Source organism: Choloepus didactylus, chromosome 7 (assembly GCF_015220235.1).
Source record: "Choloepus didactylus isolate mChoDid1 chromosome 7, mChoDid1.pri, whole genome shotgun sequence".
Taxonomy (NCBI): Eukaryota; Metazoa; Chordata; class Mammalia; order Pilosa; family Megalonychidae; genus Choloepus; species Choloepus didactylus.
This window is the reverse complement of record NC_051313.1, coordinates 112,518,088-112,535,639: the sequence shown is the minus strand read 5'-3', so window position 1 is coordinate 112,535,639 and position 17,552 is coordinate 112,518,088. Positions and strand designations below refer to the sequence as shown.

General features: G+C 38.4%; 1 protein-coding gene across 2 annotated transcripts in view; it reads left to right on the top strand.

The window, feature by feature from the left end:
• The window catches only part of DNAH8 (dynein axonemal heavy chain 8), a 323,187-nt gene that overhangs the window by 286,223 nt on the left and 19,412 nt on the right, over positions 1 to 17,552 (top strand). For both annotated transcript variants that reach the window (XM_037842901.1, XM_037842900.1), the window contains one exon: positions 12,760 to 12,916. In XM_037842901.1, coding sequence (XP_037698829.1) covers positions 12,760 to 12,916 — 157 coding nt within the window. The remainder of the gene's footprint in view (positions 1 to 12,759; positions 12,917 to 17,552) is intronic.

Below are 17,552 nucleotides of genomic sequence, written 5' to 3'. Positions count from 1 at the left end.
CAACTTGTTATAAAAGTGTGAACTTAACTGTAGTTCTGTAGACCTTGATATAAAATCCGATGACAACTTGAAGCCACTCCGGTCTGTCTCTTAAAGGAATGTGCTAACTCTCTTGATGTAATCTATCAGGCAGCTTTTTTCAACCACTTTGCCCTAGCGTATCAATGCATCTCTGAGAAACTGCTGAAAAACGGGAAGAGGGAACTTAGCACTGACACAGCTGAACTCAACCCTGGGGAAGGCTGCCACACCAGAAATCAGGGGCTCCTGTTAAATACAGTCCTCTGCTGTGCAGCTCAGCAGGTCCTCAGTCATCAGTGGCAAAAGCATGTCATGGCAAAGTAACAAAATAAGTTGCAGAAGGCAAAAGACTGCATATCTTGACTTTAATAAGTCATTCTTCAGTGTATTGTCCAGGTTGCAGTGTGACTTGGTGTCTTCCATGTTTGAAAATGCTTTCCTTTAACTCCACTTGCCTCCTAATCTACTGCCATTTTCCTCTGCTCCTCTTCCATTCAAACTTCTTTAGGAGTCATTTCCATCTTCTCTTCTTGAGTGGATATTGGAGAAATGAACTCCCAAGTAAAGCTTATCAATCCCAGTGACCTTAAAAACACCTTTATTCCCAAGATGTTGTCTAGATCTCTCTTCTGTTCTCCACAGTCATTACTACAATTTTTATGTAATATCTTTATTTGGATGTCCTTCAGACAACTCAATGTTAAAACGCCCCAAACTGAGCCCTTGCTTCCCCCTGACTTTCTTTCCTTCATCTCAGTGCCTTCCCACTGCACTTGGAATAAAGTACAAACTAACTCTCTGCCATCGCTAAAAAGGCCCATACCTCCAACCTTATTTAGGGCCACTGATGGTGACTAACAGACCATCTTGGGGACTCTGTGGATAAATCCAACTGTGTGATGATGCAGGCTTGGTGGGATGGAGAAGGTGGAGTGAAGCTTTGGGACAAGTCCCAAAATGGGATTGATAGGATTTAGTGGCAGACTAACTATGGGTCAATGATTCAGAACCCTTTTCTGAGCTTTCGTCATTCATTCTGCTAACTCGTGGGCCCAGTGGGCACAGCAAGCCTTCTTTGTCTTGTAGAATGTCTCTCCTCACAGTTTTGTTCAGTGACTCACATGCAATTGCTGGCATGCATAGTATGGGTAGTCGTAAGTTATCTTCTCCTGAAATAGTGTCAGGATCTTGCAATGTCTCACCACACTGAGTGAGGTCATATAAAAAGCCCTGGCCCTCTGCCTCAAATGGAGGATTAGTTTCAGTAGAGACCTTTGGCCTTCCTCCTGTCTCTGTTTATTCTTAACTTCCCTGCTGATCTTTCCTGGGGTGTTCTCCACCCACCTCTTCCCCCTGCTTCCCCCCAGAAACCTTGGCCTGTTTCTGGTTCCTGTTCAGGCAGTGGACTCCATTCTGTAGCTTTGTATTTGCTGCTCTGTAGCTTTGTATTTGCTGATTTTCAAATTGGATAGCCTTTGCCATTGGTTTGATTTTTCCCCTCTTCTGGGCTCTGAAATGTCCTATCCCCACTCTTCGTTCTTGGAGGGGTTAACTCCAACCCCTTGCTGTTCCCCCATCAGCCACCAGGAGGCAATAAGCAACAATGAACAAAACTTCCCAGCTAAAATCTACCAATCTTCTCCCAACTATACCCTTCCCACTCAAGTGAGATGTGGCTCTCCAAGTTCTTGTGAAATGGAAGACGCAATCAAAGTTCTCCTGACATTTCTGGTCTGGGAGTTGGGAAGAGGAGTGCATTTGAGGGGAAGTTACAGATCCTATATGAGGCAGTTGAACTGGGAAAGACAGTGGGATATGAATGGGGGAGAAACACAGACTGGAACCCAGGTAAGAGAGAAGGCTAGAAAAAGAGTTGAGTGCATTTGTGCAGAGATAGTAGTTGAAGCCATAAGAGGGGATGGACTCTCTAATATCCACTGGCTAAGTCCGTGTGAATGTCCCCAGGAAGAGGAATCCTTACTAATGTCTGACTGTCCGCTTTTGCTTCCAGGTAGGTTCATGTGCTGCAATTGGGCCGTGGTAGAGAACTGTATGTCCCTTGTTTATCATTATCTGCACCCTGCAGTTGGCATCCATAATTTTGAGAGAAGAGGGAAATTTGGGGAAGAGGACCAACCAGTCTCCCTCTTGGGTCCTTGCTTAAGAATACAGAATTCTTGAACTAGAAGGAGGAAATTAAGTTGAATAAATGCTTTAAAATAAGTAAAATCTCTCCCAAGAGCTTAGATACCTTGATGACAAGAACCATAAAAATGCATAGTTTATTCACATTTTATTATCTTGATTTATAAGGTACCAACAACTCTGCAAATTCAACCATCTTAGTGCCAAAAAAAGTTATTTATTTTCACTGTTTTCTCATTAGCAGTTATGCATATTTTTCTACCTTCTGAAATGTATCAAATGCTTTATTACAATTTTTATATTCATTTCTATGCAGGAAAATTTTTATGTGTTCCTTTTAGTATTAGCTGATACTCTTCAGTTTTAGATTTTTTTAAAATTTATGATCAGTGATATTTCATGTGCAAAGATGTGTATAAATCTAGGCTGATTTGGATATTACAATGTGCAAATAACTCATGAGATAGTTAATTGTTCACTTTATTGACAGTTCTGTTTTTTAGTTGTTTTGCATTTTTATTATCTATGAACCCTGACTCTTCCACCCAAGAGAGACAACATAGAAGGCTTCCCAGCTGCAAGACCGATATGAGCTGCTTCCCATATTTACTGCAAAGAGAAATTTTGTCTAGAAGTAACTCAAGAACACAGCTCATGGGATATTATAGTTCTCATTCTCCGTCTCAGAGCATTTATGAGGGCTGTGTTCCTGAAAGCCCTTGGACTTTTGAAGCATATAGAGATATTCCATGGGTCTCCGTTGTAGCTAGCTAACTAGGCTTCTGCCTTTCGTATCTTTGCAAACACAAAAATCACAGTGTGGAAAAAGAAACATAATGTTGTGCAGCCCTGGAATGGCATTCCATACCTAGCAAAATGTATGGCAGGGAATCAGCCTACTGAGCTCATCCAGCTCTTGTTCAAAATGGATCAACTTTGCATGGCTTTTCTTCCCAGGATCCATGGTTTGAGGACTGTTTTCAGGTAACCTCATAAAAAACCAAAACCACCCACCCTGAAACTGATTTCTAGCAGCATCTCCATCAGCCTTTCCCTGGGAGGCAGGTGAATTCTGCCAGAGCAGGCACAGAGCATTTTCGTCATGCCCACAGTGGTGTGCACTATTGGCCCCCAGCCACTTGCAGAGGGCATCCCCAAAGAGCATTCAAGCTGAGTGGAGCTCAGAGAGCTCCTGAGGATCCCAGACATGGGGCCTTACCTCTTTTGTATCTGTAGCTAGAACAGGTGGGAAGAATGAACTCTTTATTTCATTAGTATGCGTGGAAATTTACTGTGATTTTCTTCTCTTACCCTTTAAAGATCTGTGTTGACAAAATAATATAGTAATAAAAATAGTTTTCTTTCACCCTCAAATTATATCTTTCTGATTCTCCTATGTTTTGAGGAGCATATAAATTCTTCTTCCCTTTGTGAGTGGAAAGGTGCCAGAAAATAGAAAACTAGTAATGATATTATGCTATACATTTACCATAAGAAGGAACAAAGAATTAATATTTTATGCCCTTTAAATATTGGAGAATTGTTCTCTTTTATCTTGGAGGCTTAATAAAATTCAAGCCAGTTGGCTTCAAATCAACAAATATTTCTTGAGAACTTACTTTCTGGTCAACTTGGGGATGTCAAGATGAGTAAGACATAAATCCTGCCCTTGGAGCGCATCATCTATTAGATAGGTGCAAGGCAAATACTTATGTGATACAATATGTATGTAATAATATTGTAAACTCTCAAACCAGGGTGTAGGGTATATATACAGTGCTATGAGAACACAAGTGAAGGAACAATAAATTCCAACTTAGGGATCAGAATGAGCTAGCAAGAGGAGGGACATTTGAGTTGTGCCCTAAAGGATGTGCAGGTTAGAGAAGGATTGGAGAGAAAGTGACTGCAGCACTGTGGGCAAAAAGGATGTTGTATGAGTTTCTTGGGCTAACATAACCAATTATCACCAAGTCCATGGCTTAAAACAACAGAAATTTATTGTTTCACAGTTCTGGAGGCTGAAGTCCAAAATCAAGGTATCGGCAGGGCCGTGCTCTCTCCAATGGCCCCAGGAAAGAATATTTCCTCGCCTCTTCCCAGTTCCTGGTGGTGACCAGCATCCATTGGCATTCCATGGTTTGAAGCTGCCTCATCCCAGTGTCTGCAATTTCTTTACGTGGCCTTGTCCCTGTGAGCCTCTGCCTCTGTGTCTCTTCTTTTCTTGTAAGGACACCAGAAAGATTGAATTAAGGGTTCACCTTACTCTAGTATGCCCTCATATTAACTAATTACACCTACAATGACCCTATTTCCAAATAAGTTCACATTCTGATGTACCCTGGGTTAGGACTTCAACATTTCTTTTTGGTGGGGGTGGGGAGTCACAATTCAACCTATAACAGATGGAATGCAATGAAAGAGGAACATATAAGCAATAAGGATCAAGACATAGATTGAGGCCATATCCATCAAGGATCAATCTGAGGAGGGGCATGTTCAGTCAGCCAAGTCCAGTATACCTAGAGCATGGGGGGTGGCAAGTGAGAGAGGGGCATATGGACTGGAGGTGGGGCTGAGGACTAACACTGAGTCTGGCTTTTGAAGGTTTGGGGTGTCATGCTAGAGTTTGGAACTGTTCTGAAGGCGGTAGGGATGAAGATGATGTGCTGAAAGTTAGAAATGATTTGGAAATAGGACTTGAGAACCAAAAGGAGCTGGACAGTGACATCAAGGATGAGCCACCAAGGAGATCCCTGAGATTCCTAGACTGGGCAACTGGGCAAAGATATCAATATTGTTACAGGAGCTAAGAAAAGAAACAGTCCAGGTGAGGAATAAGGCAGAATTAAAATAATAGGTTTAGAATTTGTTTGATTTAAAAAATAAAAAGCTCTAGCAGCCTATGGAAATGCAGATACAGAGTTTATTATAAAGACAGAGATTTAATGTTGCCTTCTGTTTCACAGCTGTCTGTAAGAGGCTAGCGATGGTGACACCTACATTTTCTAATTCAGCAATGCATCCACATGTTCTGTGTTTATATCTAATGCTAGAATGAGATCATGGAGTATTAAATGCAATATACCCGAAGTGGGTTGGTTTTGCAATGGGGATTTATTAGCTTACAAGTTTATAGTTCTGCAGCCGTGAAGAATGTCCAATCTTCAGATCCTGTCACATGGCCAGGCACATGGTGACGTCTGCTGGTCTCTCCCTTGTCTCCCAGGTTTCATTTCTTCCAGCTTCTGCTTTCAGTGGCTTCTTCTCTGAGCTTCTCTGTCTGTCCTTGTCTCCCAGCATCTCTGGCTCTCTCAGCTTCTCTTGGACTTTTTTGTGTGAGCTTCTCTCTGTCTTTTATCCTCTTATAAAGGACTCCTGTATGAGGATTAAGACCCATCCTAAATGAGGTGGGTCACATACCAACTGAAGATCTTACTCACCAAAAGATCCTACTTACAATAGATTCACACCCACGGGAATGGGTTAGCTTTTAAGAACATGATTTTCTGGGGTACATATGGCTTCAAACCATCATAGGATCCTTGACTTTTTTTTTTTCGATCCTTGACTTTTGATAACTTCATTTCATAGAAGTTTTCATCCAGAGTTATTTATATTTTTCTTGTATTTTATATGACTTTTAGAAACTGGGATAGCCCCATAATTCAAACTTCAGGTATAGGTTGCAAATGGGTTTCTGTCATTTTACTAGAATGCTCCCATTCATATGTTCAATTGTGTGTGTGTTTGATATACTAATCTTTTAACTTTTTAGATAATATGTGAATAGAGGTTGCTCACAAAAAAATAATGAAAAATAATTTTTAAATTACATATAAAATGAATTTCTATGTATTGAAAACCAGTTTTTACCTTACTGACCTTTACCCTGAAATTCATGTATTTAAAGATAATATAGAATTAATACCCCACATCTGATTGGGATTACAAATATTTAATCTGCCACTAAGCTCTCCTAGAATTAATGTCTCTGATTGCAAATCCAGAGTGTAAAGTATGGTAGCAGATCCATATACTCGGCCTCAACCTTTGGAAAGGAAACAGTTGTTTGAATATGTATATTTGGGTACAGATGCTGTATTCTACCTGCTAATCAAATAAAAATGCTGAAGACAGAAGTTATCTTCTCCATTCTTCAGCTGGTTTTAAAAATGAATTCAAAGGCCAGCTGTCCTGTTTTGCTAGAGCTGCCATTATGCAAAATACCAAAAATGGATTGACTTTTATAAAGGGGGTTTACTTGCTTACAAATTTACAGACCTAAGGCCATTAAAGTGTCCATATAAAGGCATCAACAAGAGGATACCTTCACTGAAGAAAGGCTGATGGCATCTGGAACACTTCTGTCAGCTAGGAAGGCACGTGATTGGTGTCTGGTGGTCCTTTGCTCCTGGGTTGTGTTTCAAAATGGCTTTCTCCAAAATGTTTCTTGGCATCTGTATTAGCTCCTTTCTCTTAGCTTCTGTGCATCCTTGCTTCTTTCTCTCAGGGTGTTTCTCTCTAAGCGTCTGAGGGTCCTCTCTCAGCATCTGGGGGTCCTCTCTTAGCTTCTCTGGGGCAAACTCTAGGCTTCATCTGTTAGCTTAGGATCTCCAGACGTCTTTCTGTCTGCATTTCCAAGCATTTCCAAGCATCAGTGTCAGTGCCTGTGTTGGCTCCTGAGCTCTCTTAAGTACTCCAGTTGAGCCAATCAAGACCCACCCTGAATGGGCAGGGGCCATACCTCCATGGAAATAACCCAAAAATTCCACCCTAATCAACAGACTAATAAGTCTGCCCCCACAAGATTGCATTAAAGGACATGGCTTTTGTGGGGAACATAATATATTCAAACCAGCACACCAGCTAAACAAGATTCACTCTTACCTCAAAATGTGGCTTTTTCCTAAGCAAGGAAGCCTGGATAGCTTCAGCTCCTTAGGCTTCTGCCTGTTTAGTGGGACAGTTTCCACGAAAGATTGTTTGTCATACCTAGGAAGAAAGAGAGGTGTAATTCTCTCTTTCCATAGAGAAAAGACAGAAGGGGGACTTTCTGGAGGGGTTAAGAGGGAGGGATTTGTATGATAACCCAATAAACCTAAAACATTTATCTCTGTGAGTCATCTCTGTTGAGTTCTTGATGTTTGTGGTGGGCTTTGCTTCTGGGAGCTTATTTTTTCTCTATTTTTCAAAAGAAAAAATTGTTTTAAAACTGTTTAAAAATCATAGTTCCTCATTGAGAAAAATAAACAATACAGAAAAATATAGAGAGTAATTATAGAAAAGCTCATCATACAAAAATCCCACTGTCAAAATATCCTTCCAGAATTTTTCTATGCCTTTATACACTGTTTTATAAACAAAAATTGTATAATTCCATAACTTTTGTACCGTACTATTTTATCCAGCAATCTCCCATGGACACCTTACCGTATCGATGAGTAGTGAGCTTCATCCCCATTTTTAATGGCTGAATGGTTTTTACTAGAGAACGTTACTACAATTTGCTAACAATACTGTTATAAATTCTTGAACATACATTTTTGTACACTTGCCTGATTATTTCTTTTTAAAACAGTTTTATCAAGTTTGAATAAATACAAGAATATTAATCACATGTCTATAAGATAAAAATAATAAATATAAAATGCTTTTTTTGTCACTGCTATTTCTGGTTTTGTTTCTTTTCTCTTCTTCCTCCTTTATGGTTTTCTTCTGAATAAGGGTTTTTCTCATTCTGTTTTTACCCCCTGCTAGTTTGGAAGTTTTGTGCACTATTTTTTTTCTTTTACTGGTTATGCTAGAAATTTTAGCATCCATTTTAGTTAAGTCTAAAATTAATATTTTTACCTTCCTCTCAGTCAAAACTCTTAGGTAACTTTAACTCCAGCCACTCCCTTCCTGATTATATGCTATTTCCAGTATTTTAGTTTTATCTTTTTTTTCCAATCCCAAAACTAGACATTATAATTATTGTTTTATACCATAATGCTTGTTTATATTTACCCATGCATGTACTCATTTCTTTGCTAACTGTTTTTTTTCTATACATCAAACCTTCCATAGGAATCATCTTCCTTCTTTCTGAAGTATGTCCTTTAGAATTTCCTTCAGTGAGGGTCTGTTGATGGTAGACTCTTTTTTTCTGGTCTGAAAATATCTATTTTACCCTCCTTTTTGTTAAAGAACTGCTTGTTAAGTATGACTTACATGTCATAAATTTATTCATTGTAAGTGGACAATTAAATGATTTTTAGTAAGTTTACAGAGTTGTGCAATTAATACCACAATTTAACTTCAGGACATTTGTCACCCCCAAAAATAAACCTCATGTCCATTTATAGTCAGACACCACTCCCACCCCCAGCCTCAGGCAACCACCAATCAACTTTCCATCTCCATAGATTCGTAGATCCGTTTTCTATAAATTGATCATATACTATGTGATTTTTTGTGTCTGAATTCTTCTGCTGAAGTTAATGTTTTTGAAGGTCACCCATATTACAGTCAAATAGTACCTGGTGAATGAATATACTCAAAGGTCACCCATATTGTAGTCAAATAGTACTCTGGTGAGTGAATATACTACATTTTATTTATCCATTCACCAGTTTATGGACATTCAGATGTTTTTCACTTTTGGGCTATCATGAATAATGCTATTATGAACATTCATATACAAATCTTTGTGGGGCCATGTGTTTTCATTTCTTCGTAGATAAGTAGGAGTGGAATTATTGGGTCATGGTTCATCTATTTTTAACATTTTAAGAAATTGCCAAACTGTTTTCAAAAGTGACTGCACAATTCCCTCCAGCAATGTATGAGAGTTCAAATTTCTCCATATCCTTGTCAACACTTGTTATTTCTATCTTTTGAATATAGCCATTTCCTGCAGGCATGAAGTGGTATCTCACTGTGGTTTAAATTTGTATTTCCTTATAAATAATGATATTGAGCATCTTTTCATGTGCTTATTGGCCATTCATATAAATCTCAGATGAAATGTCTTATCAAATCTTTTGTCTTGTTTTCATTCTTGAAAGATAATTTTACTTAGTATACAATTCTAGATTTACAGATTTTTTATCTTAGCACTTGGAAGATACTATTCAATTTTCTTCTGTCTTTCATTGCTACTGTTAAGGAATTGGCTGTCAGTCTAATTGCCATTTCTTTCTATATATATATTTTTTACCTCTTTGGCTGCTTTTAAGATATTATCTTTTTCTTGGTTTTCTAAAGTTTCACTGTTATGTGTCCATGTATGGATTTCTGTTCATTTGTCCTGTTTTAGATTCATGTAGTTTCCTGAACTAGAGGATTCATGTCTTTCATCAATTCTGGAAAATTTTGTCTGTTATTATTTCATCACTTATTGCCTCTTTTTCATTCTCCCTCTTCTATTCTTTTGGAATTTTGCTGAAATTTCTGTTAGAGCTTATCACTTTAAACTACATGTCTCTTAACCACTCTTTCATATTTTCCTTTTATTTTTTTATCTTCAAATTTCAAGAGAATGTCTTCAGATCTATTTTCCAATTTTGTAGTTCTTTCCTTGATTGTATCTAATCTGCTTTTTTATCATTAGTGCCTGTGGTAGGCAGAGTAATGGCCCCCCAAAGACATCCGTGACCTAATCCTCAGAACCTGTGAATCTGTTACCTTACATGGAAAAAAGGATTTTACCCATACAATTAAGGTAAAGGACCTTGAGATAGGGAGAGTATCCTTGATTGTCCAGGTGAGCCCAATCTAATCACATTAGCTTATTAGTGGAAGAGGGAGGAAGAAGAGTGGGCCAGAGAGATGAGACAGAAAAAGGAGGAGGAGAGATTCAAAGTGCGAGAGGGACTTGACTTGCCACTGCTGACCTTGAAGATTGAAAGAGGACTAAAGAATACATTTGGCCTCTGGAAGCTAGAAACAGCCCTCAGCTCATGCCAGCAAGAAACTGAATTCTTTCAGCAACCCAAATGAAAATGGGAATGGATCTCACCCTATTGCCTACAGAAAGGACTGCAGCCCTGCTGACACCCTATTTTATTCCGGTCAGACCTGCATCAGACTTAATGACCTACAAAACTATAAGAGAATAAATTTGTGTTGTTTTAAGCTGCTGAGTTTGTGTTAATTTATTAAAGCAGCAATACAATAATAACACAGGTTTTAAATGTCAGGTATTATAATTTTATGTCCAGAAATTCTATCTGGTTCTTTTACAAATATGCTATTCATGTTTATAGTTTCCTGCTTCTAACTCATATTTTCAATCATCTTTTTTTACTCTTTAATATAGTAAAAAATGTATTTCATAATGTGTATCTGAAAATTCACTGAGATCATTGCAAGTCTGGTTCTGCTTTCTGTTGTTTCTCCTGGCTCTTGCTTGTGGTACCTTATTTCTTTATGGCCTTTGTAACTTCTGCTCATGAACTTGTGTCTATTTTAAATTAACCATTTGAATTCTTTGAGATCTGGGTTGAAGGTGTATTGTTCCAGGGAAATTTTATGTTTACTTCTACCTAGTACCACCTGGGACTTAATTAAAATAAACTCTTGTACTAAGGTTTCAGATTACACAGCTCATATGAAAGAATGTTAATTAATGTCACAAACCTAGTGAATTAGGAATTCTCAGAAGAGATTTTTCCCCACCCAGTGCCAAGCTAGATAGCCAGTTTATCTGCTGTCCCTTTCTGACAAATGGGTTATTTCTAGTTTATCCTTAAACTGAGGTTGTAGTTCCATGAGATCCCGGTTTTATGTAGAGTTTCCACTGGCCTTTCCACTATGGGTAGAGGGCCTACCTCCTATCTCATTGTGCCTGTGCACCATCCAAATAGTTCCTATTTTACCAGGGGTCAATTGATGCTTGCAAGGTAGAATCTGGCTTATCTCTCTGGATTCCAGCTTTCACTCTATGTTTTATTTGACCTTAGTTTCTTGCCAGTTCAGTAATGTGTTTAAAAAATGTTTCTTCTTTATATTATCCAGCATATTCAGTTGTTTTCAGGAAATTTGTTCAGGGTAACAATTGTACCATACTGTCAGAAATGCCTGATTATTTCTTTAGGATGAATTCTTAGATGTATAATTGCTAGATTAAAAGGTATGCACATTTAAAATGTTGATATATCTTCCCATATTACAATGGCTTATTTTCTTTCAAGGAACTCAAACAGAAAAGCAAATCACTAATTTCAAGCATTTGTTGAATTCCTTTTAGATTTGCCTCTAACACCTGTGAAAGGAAATGTGAATGTGGTTGACATCTGGGCAAGAGACAAAATTTACAATTATAGCAATAACTGCCCCACAATAAATTATATGAAGGGTAGAAGTTAAGAAAAGACAGAAAGATTTAAATCCAATCACGTCCACCCCTGTTTAGGAAGTCTTCAGTGACTGCCCAGTCCCCTGCCCTTGTCTCCCTCCTCATCTCTCCTCCCAGCTCACTGACTCCACCACCCCCCCAGCCCCCCTCACCCCCGCCTTGTCTTTGTTCCTCAAATGCACTGAAATTCTTCTAAGCCCCAGGCCTTACCTCTCATCTAAGAATGTCCTTTCTTGGCCTCCCACCCCACTCCACTTTGCCTGGCTGACTTGCTCATCCTTCAGGTCTCAGCTTATGTATCATTTTTAAAGAGAGATCTTCCCTCCAGCAGACATGCACACACTTGCACACACATATACACAGTATCCAGAAAGCTGTTCTGCCAGCATCTCAGGGACAGAAACTAAGTCTGAGCCTCTAAGAACATCTGGTTGACCCAAGAGAGCAAGAGTAAGAGAGACTATAATGTCTTAAAGCATCCTGTTTTATTCCTCCATAGCACTTACTATAATGGTATTATCTAATGTTCACCTCCTCCACTAGAGAACAGTACTGTTGGGCCCTGTCACTACATCCTGTTCACCACCATGTGCAGCACCTAGCACAGTGCCTGGCATATAGTAGATATGCATTTATTAAATCTGTAATGAATAAATGAATTTTCAAGATGGGTGTCTGCTTTTGGACAGGTAGAGAAGACGGTTGCTAGTACATCACCTCGGAATCATAAAACAGATGGGAAAATGAGAAAACAAAACAGAAAAGACCAAAGAAATTTTAATAATATGTTCTTTGGTGAAGAAAAATGAGTAATCTTCTTTGATCTAACCAACTGTCATATAGTACACTGTTATGACCAGTCCATAAAAGGGGGAGAATAAAAGACATGCTCATTTTTCAGTATTAGGTGTTTAGGTTAACTGTACGGAAGAACTTCACAATCAAGGTTTTAAAGCACTGATTTGGATTACCAAGGACACTTGTGGAATCTCCCTGAAGATGGAGCGGTTTTAATTTCTATAATGTTCTTTGATGTCCTCTTAGGAGGCAGTAGAACTCTAGATTTTTGGGTTTTTATTTTTTTTATTTTTTTTATTCCTGTAGGTTGATGGTAAAGTTTCCTTTTGTTTGTTCATTTGTTTTTCTGGATGGCTTTGATTCAGGTATTTCTATCAGTTCATTTTCACTTTGATAATTATTTTCTGAGGGTGCTTTTCCTTTCAGCTTGCTGAGTAGTTCACTCTTTTTGTCAGGTATCAGAGTAACACTTCTTCCTCTGTTCTTGAAACGATTACCAACATTCAACCCAAAGAGAGCGGAGGTGGAGTGGGAGAGACTCGGGAAGCCATTGTTTATAGATTATCTGAAGATATGCTGAGCAAACTGCCTCCTGATTATGTTCCTCATGAGGTAAGTTATGCCCTTTCCCCCTGGTAAACGTGGCTGTCTTTGTGTCCCACAATCCTGGGGCAGGGTGTTCCAGTTCCTCTCTCTCTCTCTGCTCATCCCCTATCCTTTACAGCTCTTTCTTTTTGTGTTTTGGTCTTCTCTTCCTTACCATCTCCCCTTCTCAAACTTCTTGTCAGTTATGATCTGCACTTTTTCTGATACCTTTCTCCACTCTCTCTTTCAATCACCTTTTCTGTACTCTTCTCCCATCTCTTTTTAAAAAACGTTTTTTATTGTGAAATATAACATATATACAGAAAAGTGATAACTTTCAAAGTACAGTTTAACAAGTAGTTACAGAGCATATTTCAAAGTATGGTATGTTATAGTTCCACAATTTCAGTTATTTCCTTCTAGCTGTTAATACACTAGAGACTAAAAAGAAATATCTATATAATGATTCAGTAGTCATAATCCTTTGTTAAATCCTATCTTGTCTGTTGCTTCTTCTACCTCTCTTTTGATCACTGTCTCAATCTTCAGGGATATCTAGGCAATGACCACTCTAACTTGTTCTAATTGAAAGGGGTGCTGAGCTTATGAGGAAAGGGGATGGATGCAGCTGTTTGATGTTCTTGAAGAGACTGGTGTCTCTGGATTTTGGGTCTTATCTGAAAAATAAACTTAGTGAGTGAAACTTTATGGAATCTCATATAGAGACCTGGGTATTCTTTAGGGTTTTCAGGAATCTTCTCCCATCTTTGCATTCCTCTGTCTTCAGATATCTAGACATCTTAACCCCCTACGCTGAAAACCTCTCCCCACCTCTCTTGCCCAAGACTGCCCTCTCCATTCTTTAAACTTGCCTTGTTTTTGTCTCTTGCCCCACATACTTTTCATTCTCTCAGTCCACTCTGTCAGATAATAGAAAAACAAACCACTTAAACTAATTCACTCCCAAGTATGGGTGGCAATGATTTTCTACTTCTTGACCATCCCAGATGTTTGCTTGTTAATCTTAATCAGCTTTTCTCAAGTTTGGGGTCTCAGAACCCCTTTGCAAAATGATCGAGGACCCCAAGTAGCTTTCGTTTAGGTTAGTTATATTTATTGATATTTACTGTATTAGAAACAAAAACAGAGAAATCTAAAATTATTTATTTATTTTTAAATAACAACAATAAACCCATTAGTACATGTTAACATAACATTTTTATTTAAAAATAAGTACATGTCACAAAACAATATTAATTGAGAAGAGTGGCATTGTTTTATGTTTTTACAGATCTCTTTAATGTCTGGCTTAATAGAAGTCACCTGAATTCTCATATCTGCTTCTGCATTCAGTCTGTTATGATATCACATGTCCTGTAGCCACTGGATAACCCCACTTTACACTAATGAAAGAGTGGGAGCAAAAAGGTCATGTAACCTCTTAGTATTAATATGAAAAAAAAAGTTTTAACCTGTAGACTCCCTGAAAGGATCTCAGGGACACTCAGGGGCCACAGACCACACTTTGAGAGCTGCTGATCTAAATAAGTCTTTAATTGTGGTGAAATTTCTAGATGTTTTGAAAGTTTTTTCAAGAGGTTCTCCAACTTGACCTCCTTCTTCATGTAAAGAAGACAGGGTTGTGTCCTCTAATCATTAAGGCCTCCTGTTCTCTGTTCTCAGTCTCTGTCCCTCCCTGCTGATGGTCAGTATTTGACCTGAGTCCTAGGTTGGACTGAGTCAAGTTTAGCCCTCCAATAAAAGAGAGAGAGGCTGCCCTGTACTAATTCAGGTGTAACCATGATCCTGTGTCCACCCTATTCTGCATCTGGGAAAGAATGTACTTGACAGCTAGGAGCCCTGGACTACCTGGGCTGTATGCCTCCCATCTGCAGCTAGAGCAGGGAGAGTCTTAGTTTGGGACCTAGGGTTCTTTGGAGGCACATCAGATGGTGCTCTTACTCTGTCCTGTTTTCTTCCAGTTGACCATAGAAATATTGAATTTGGCCGGGTAAATGACATACTAATCTAATCAATTATTTGTACATTTGAATACATAAGCCTGATTACCATGAAAAACAAAAATCTACCTGTTGTTGAATGTGCAGCAGATTACCTGTGCAGTAAATTTTATTCAGTTACATCTCTAAACTCTGTGTTTCTTATTTTCATGTAATCTAGTCATTCCTCAAAACTTAAAAACATCAGAGAAATGATATTTCCCACTATGCTTTCCTGTCTTTTCCCTTTTAAAATTCCTTCACAAGTTAATTCCTTCCCAATTAAAGCTTCAACATTGACCCAATTACATATCAGCTTCTATTATGCCTTACACTATGCTAAAAAAAACAATTCAAAAATCTTTAACGCAGAAAAGCAGTGGTGTCAGTGATTTGGTATGCTTTAAGATTCTCAAAATGTTTTAACTATAAATAGATGGCCTGTTTACTCAATAGATTTTTAACTACTTCTGGAACTGATCGAATAGGGTAGAACAGTTAGTGGGGCTACTATTTAGAAGCACTGCTCACCCATCTGAAGCTTTCCAACCACTACTCTTAGAGTCACTAAAATGGGGTAGTATTGGGATAGTAGCTGGGCTTTTTGAGCACTCATTACATATTGGACATTGTGCTAAGTGTTTTATACACATTATGTCATTTAATCCTCAAGACAATCCCAGCAGAAACCAAGCTAAGAAGTGGTAGAGTGAGGATTTGAACACAAAGAACCTATGATCTTAACCAGTTTCAGCATGCAGTTTTCTTGCCTCTTAAAACAATATTTGTTTCCATTATGTGGATGGGTACCAAGACATTTGACCAAGATATTGAAATCAATAGTTTCATGGTAGAGATAGTTAACTAAAAGGGGGAAATATGTCATTAACTGGATAAATATTTTAAGTACATATTTTCAAATGTTCATCGTCAGAAGACAGATGAGATGTAATACCTGCCTTCAAAGATTTTAAAATCTGGCATGTGAAAATGAGATCAAACATACTCCGTAGGACTTCAGAGAGCAAAACTAAACCACAGGGCTGGTATTACCAGGAGGAAGGTTTCAAGACCTTGTGATAATTTGAGCTATCCAGACTTGACCTTGGCCACTTCACCAACAAGATACCTAATCTGGTCATATTCTAGCAGAGACAGAGTTCAAGGATGTCAACAAATGGATTCCTATATGGGAGGAAGTTTGTTCTGAGACATCTAAAGCTGCTTACAGTTTTAAGATCACATCCTTTTTAGTGTCCTTTATTGTATAGAAAAGATGTGTTCTTGGAAAGTGAATTTGGTAAATTGAAATATAATTATACTATTGACTTCCATAATAAAAATGGAGATACATTATTGTAGAAGAAACTACCTCATTCCATAAACATAATGAAAAGCCTAGATAGGACTATGGAAAATCTTTCATTTTATTAATAAAACGACAACTTTAGACTGGAATAATGATCATACTCAAAATAAAATCAGTACTCGGTTGCTGCAAAGGAGAGGCTAGGCCTCCCTGTAATTGTGCCTAAGAGCCTCCTCCCGAATGCAGCTTTGTTGCTCAGATGTGGCCCTCTCTCTCTAGCTAAGCCAACTTGAAAGGTGAAATCACTGCCCTCCCCCCCTACGTGGGATCAGACACCCAGGGGAGTGAATCTCCCTGGCAACGTGGAATATGACTCCCGGGGAGGAATGTAGACCTGGCATTGTGGGACGGAGAACATCTTCTTGACCAAAAGGGGGAGATGAAAGGAAATGAAATAAGCTTCAGTGGCAGAGAGATTCCAAAAGGAGCCGAGAGGTCACTCTGGTGGGCACTCTTACACACAATTTAGACAACCATTTTTAGGTTCTAAAGAATTGGGGTAGGTGGTGGTGGATACCTGAAACTATCAAACTACAACCCAGAACCCATGAATCTCGAAGACAAGTGTATAAAAATGCAGCTTATGAGGGGTGACAATGGGATTGGGAAAGCCATAAGGATCACACTCCACTTTGTCTAGTTTATGGATGGATGAGTAGAAAAATAGGGGAAGGAAACAAACAAACAAACAGACAAAGGTACCCAGTGTTCTTTTTTACTTCAATTGCTCTTTTTCACTTTAATTATTATTCTTGTTATTTTTGTGTGTGTGGTAATGAAGGTGTCAGGGATTGATTTAGGTGATGAATGTACAACTATGTAATGGTACTGTGAACAATCGAATGTACGATTTGTTTTGTATGACTGCGTGGTATGTGAATATATCTCAATAAAATGAAGATAAAAAAAGAAAAAAAATCAGTACTAAAATTACATTTTCTAGGGTCTAAGTTTTCTCAAGTATGTCTCCACTCAAAGTTTCTCTTTTAAAATCCTAGTCAAGACAAAGCAAGTTCTTTGGGCTGTTAGCATACTAAAATGTATCTAGGCTGTTGATTTGACATTGCAGTCAATACCTGGGCTTAATTTCCCACTTGTGAGACTGCAAAAGTTTTACCCTAATTCTTTGTCCTTGAGTGTAAATTTCCAGAGAGTATTCATGATTTAAAGGGGATGATATATATGCTATTCAACCACTGGAGGTTGAAGGACTCGGAATGGAGATGAAAATGAGGCCCTGGAGACTGCAGAAATGTTAAGTTCCAGAACTATGAATTTAAGAGAATACCTGGAG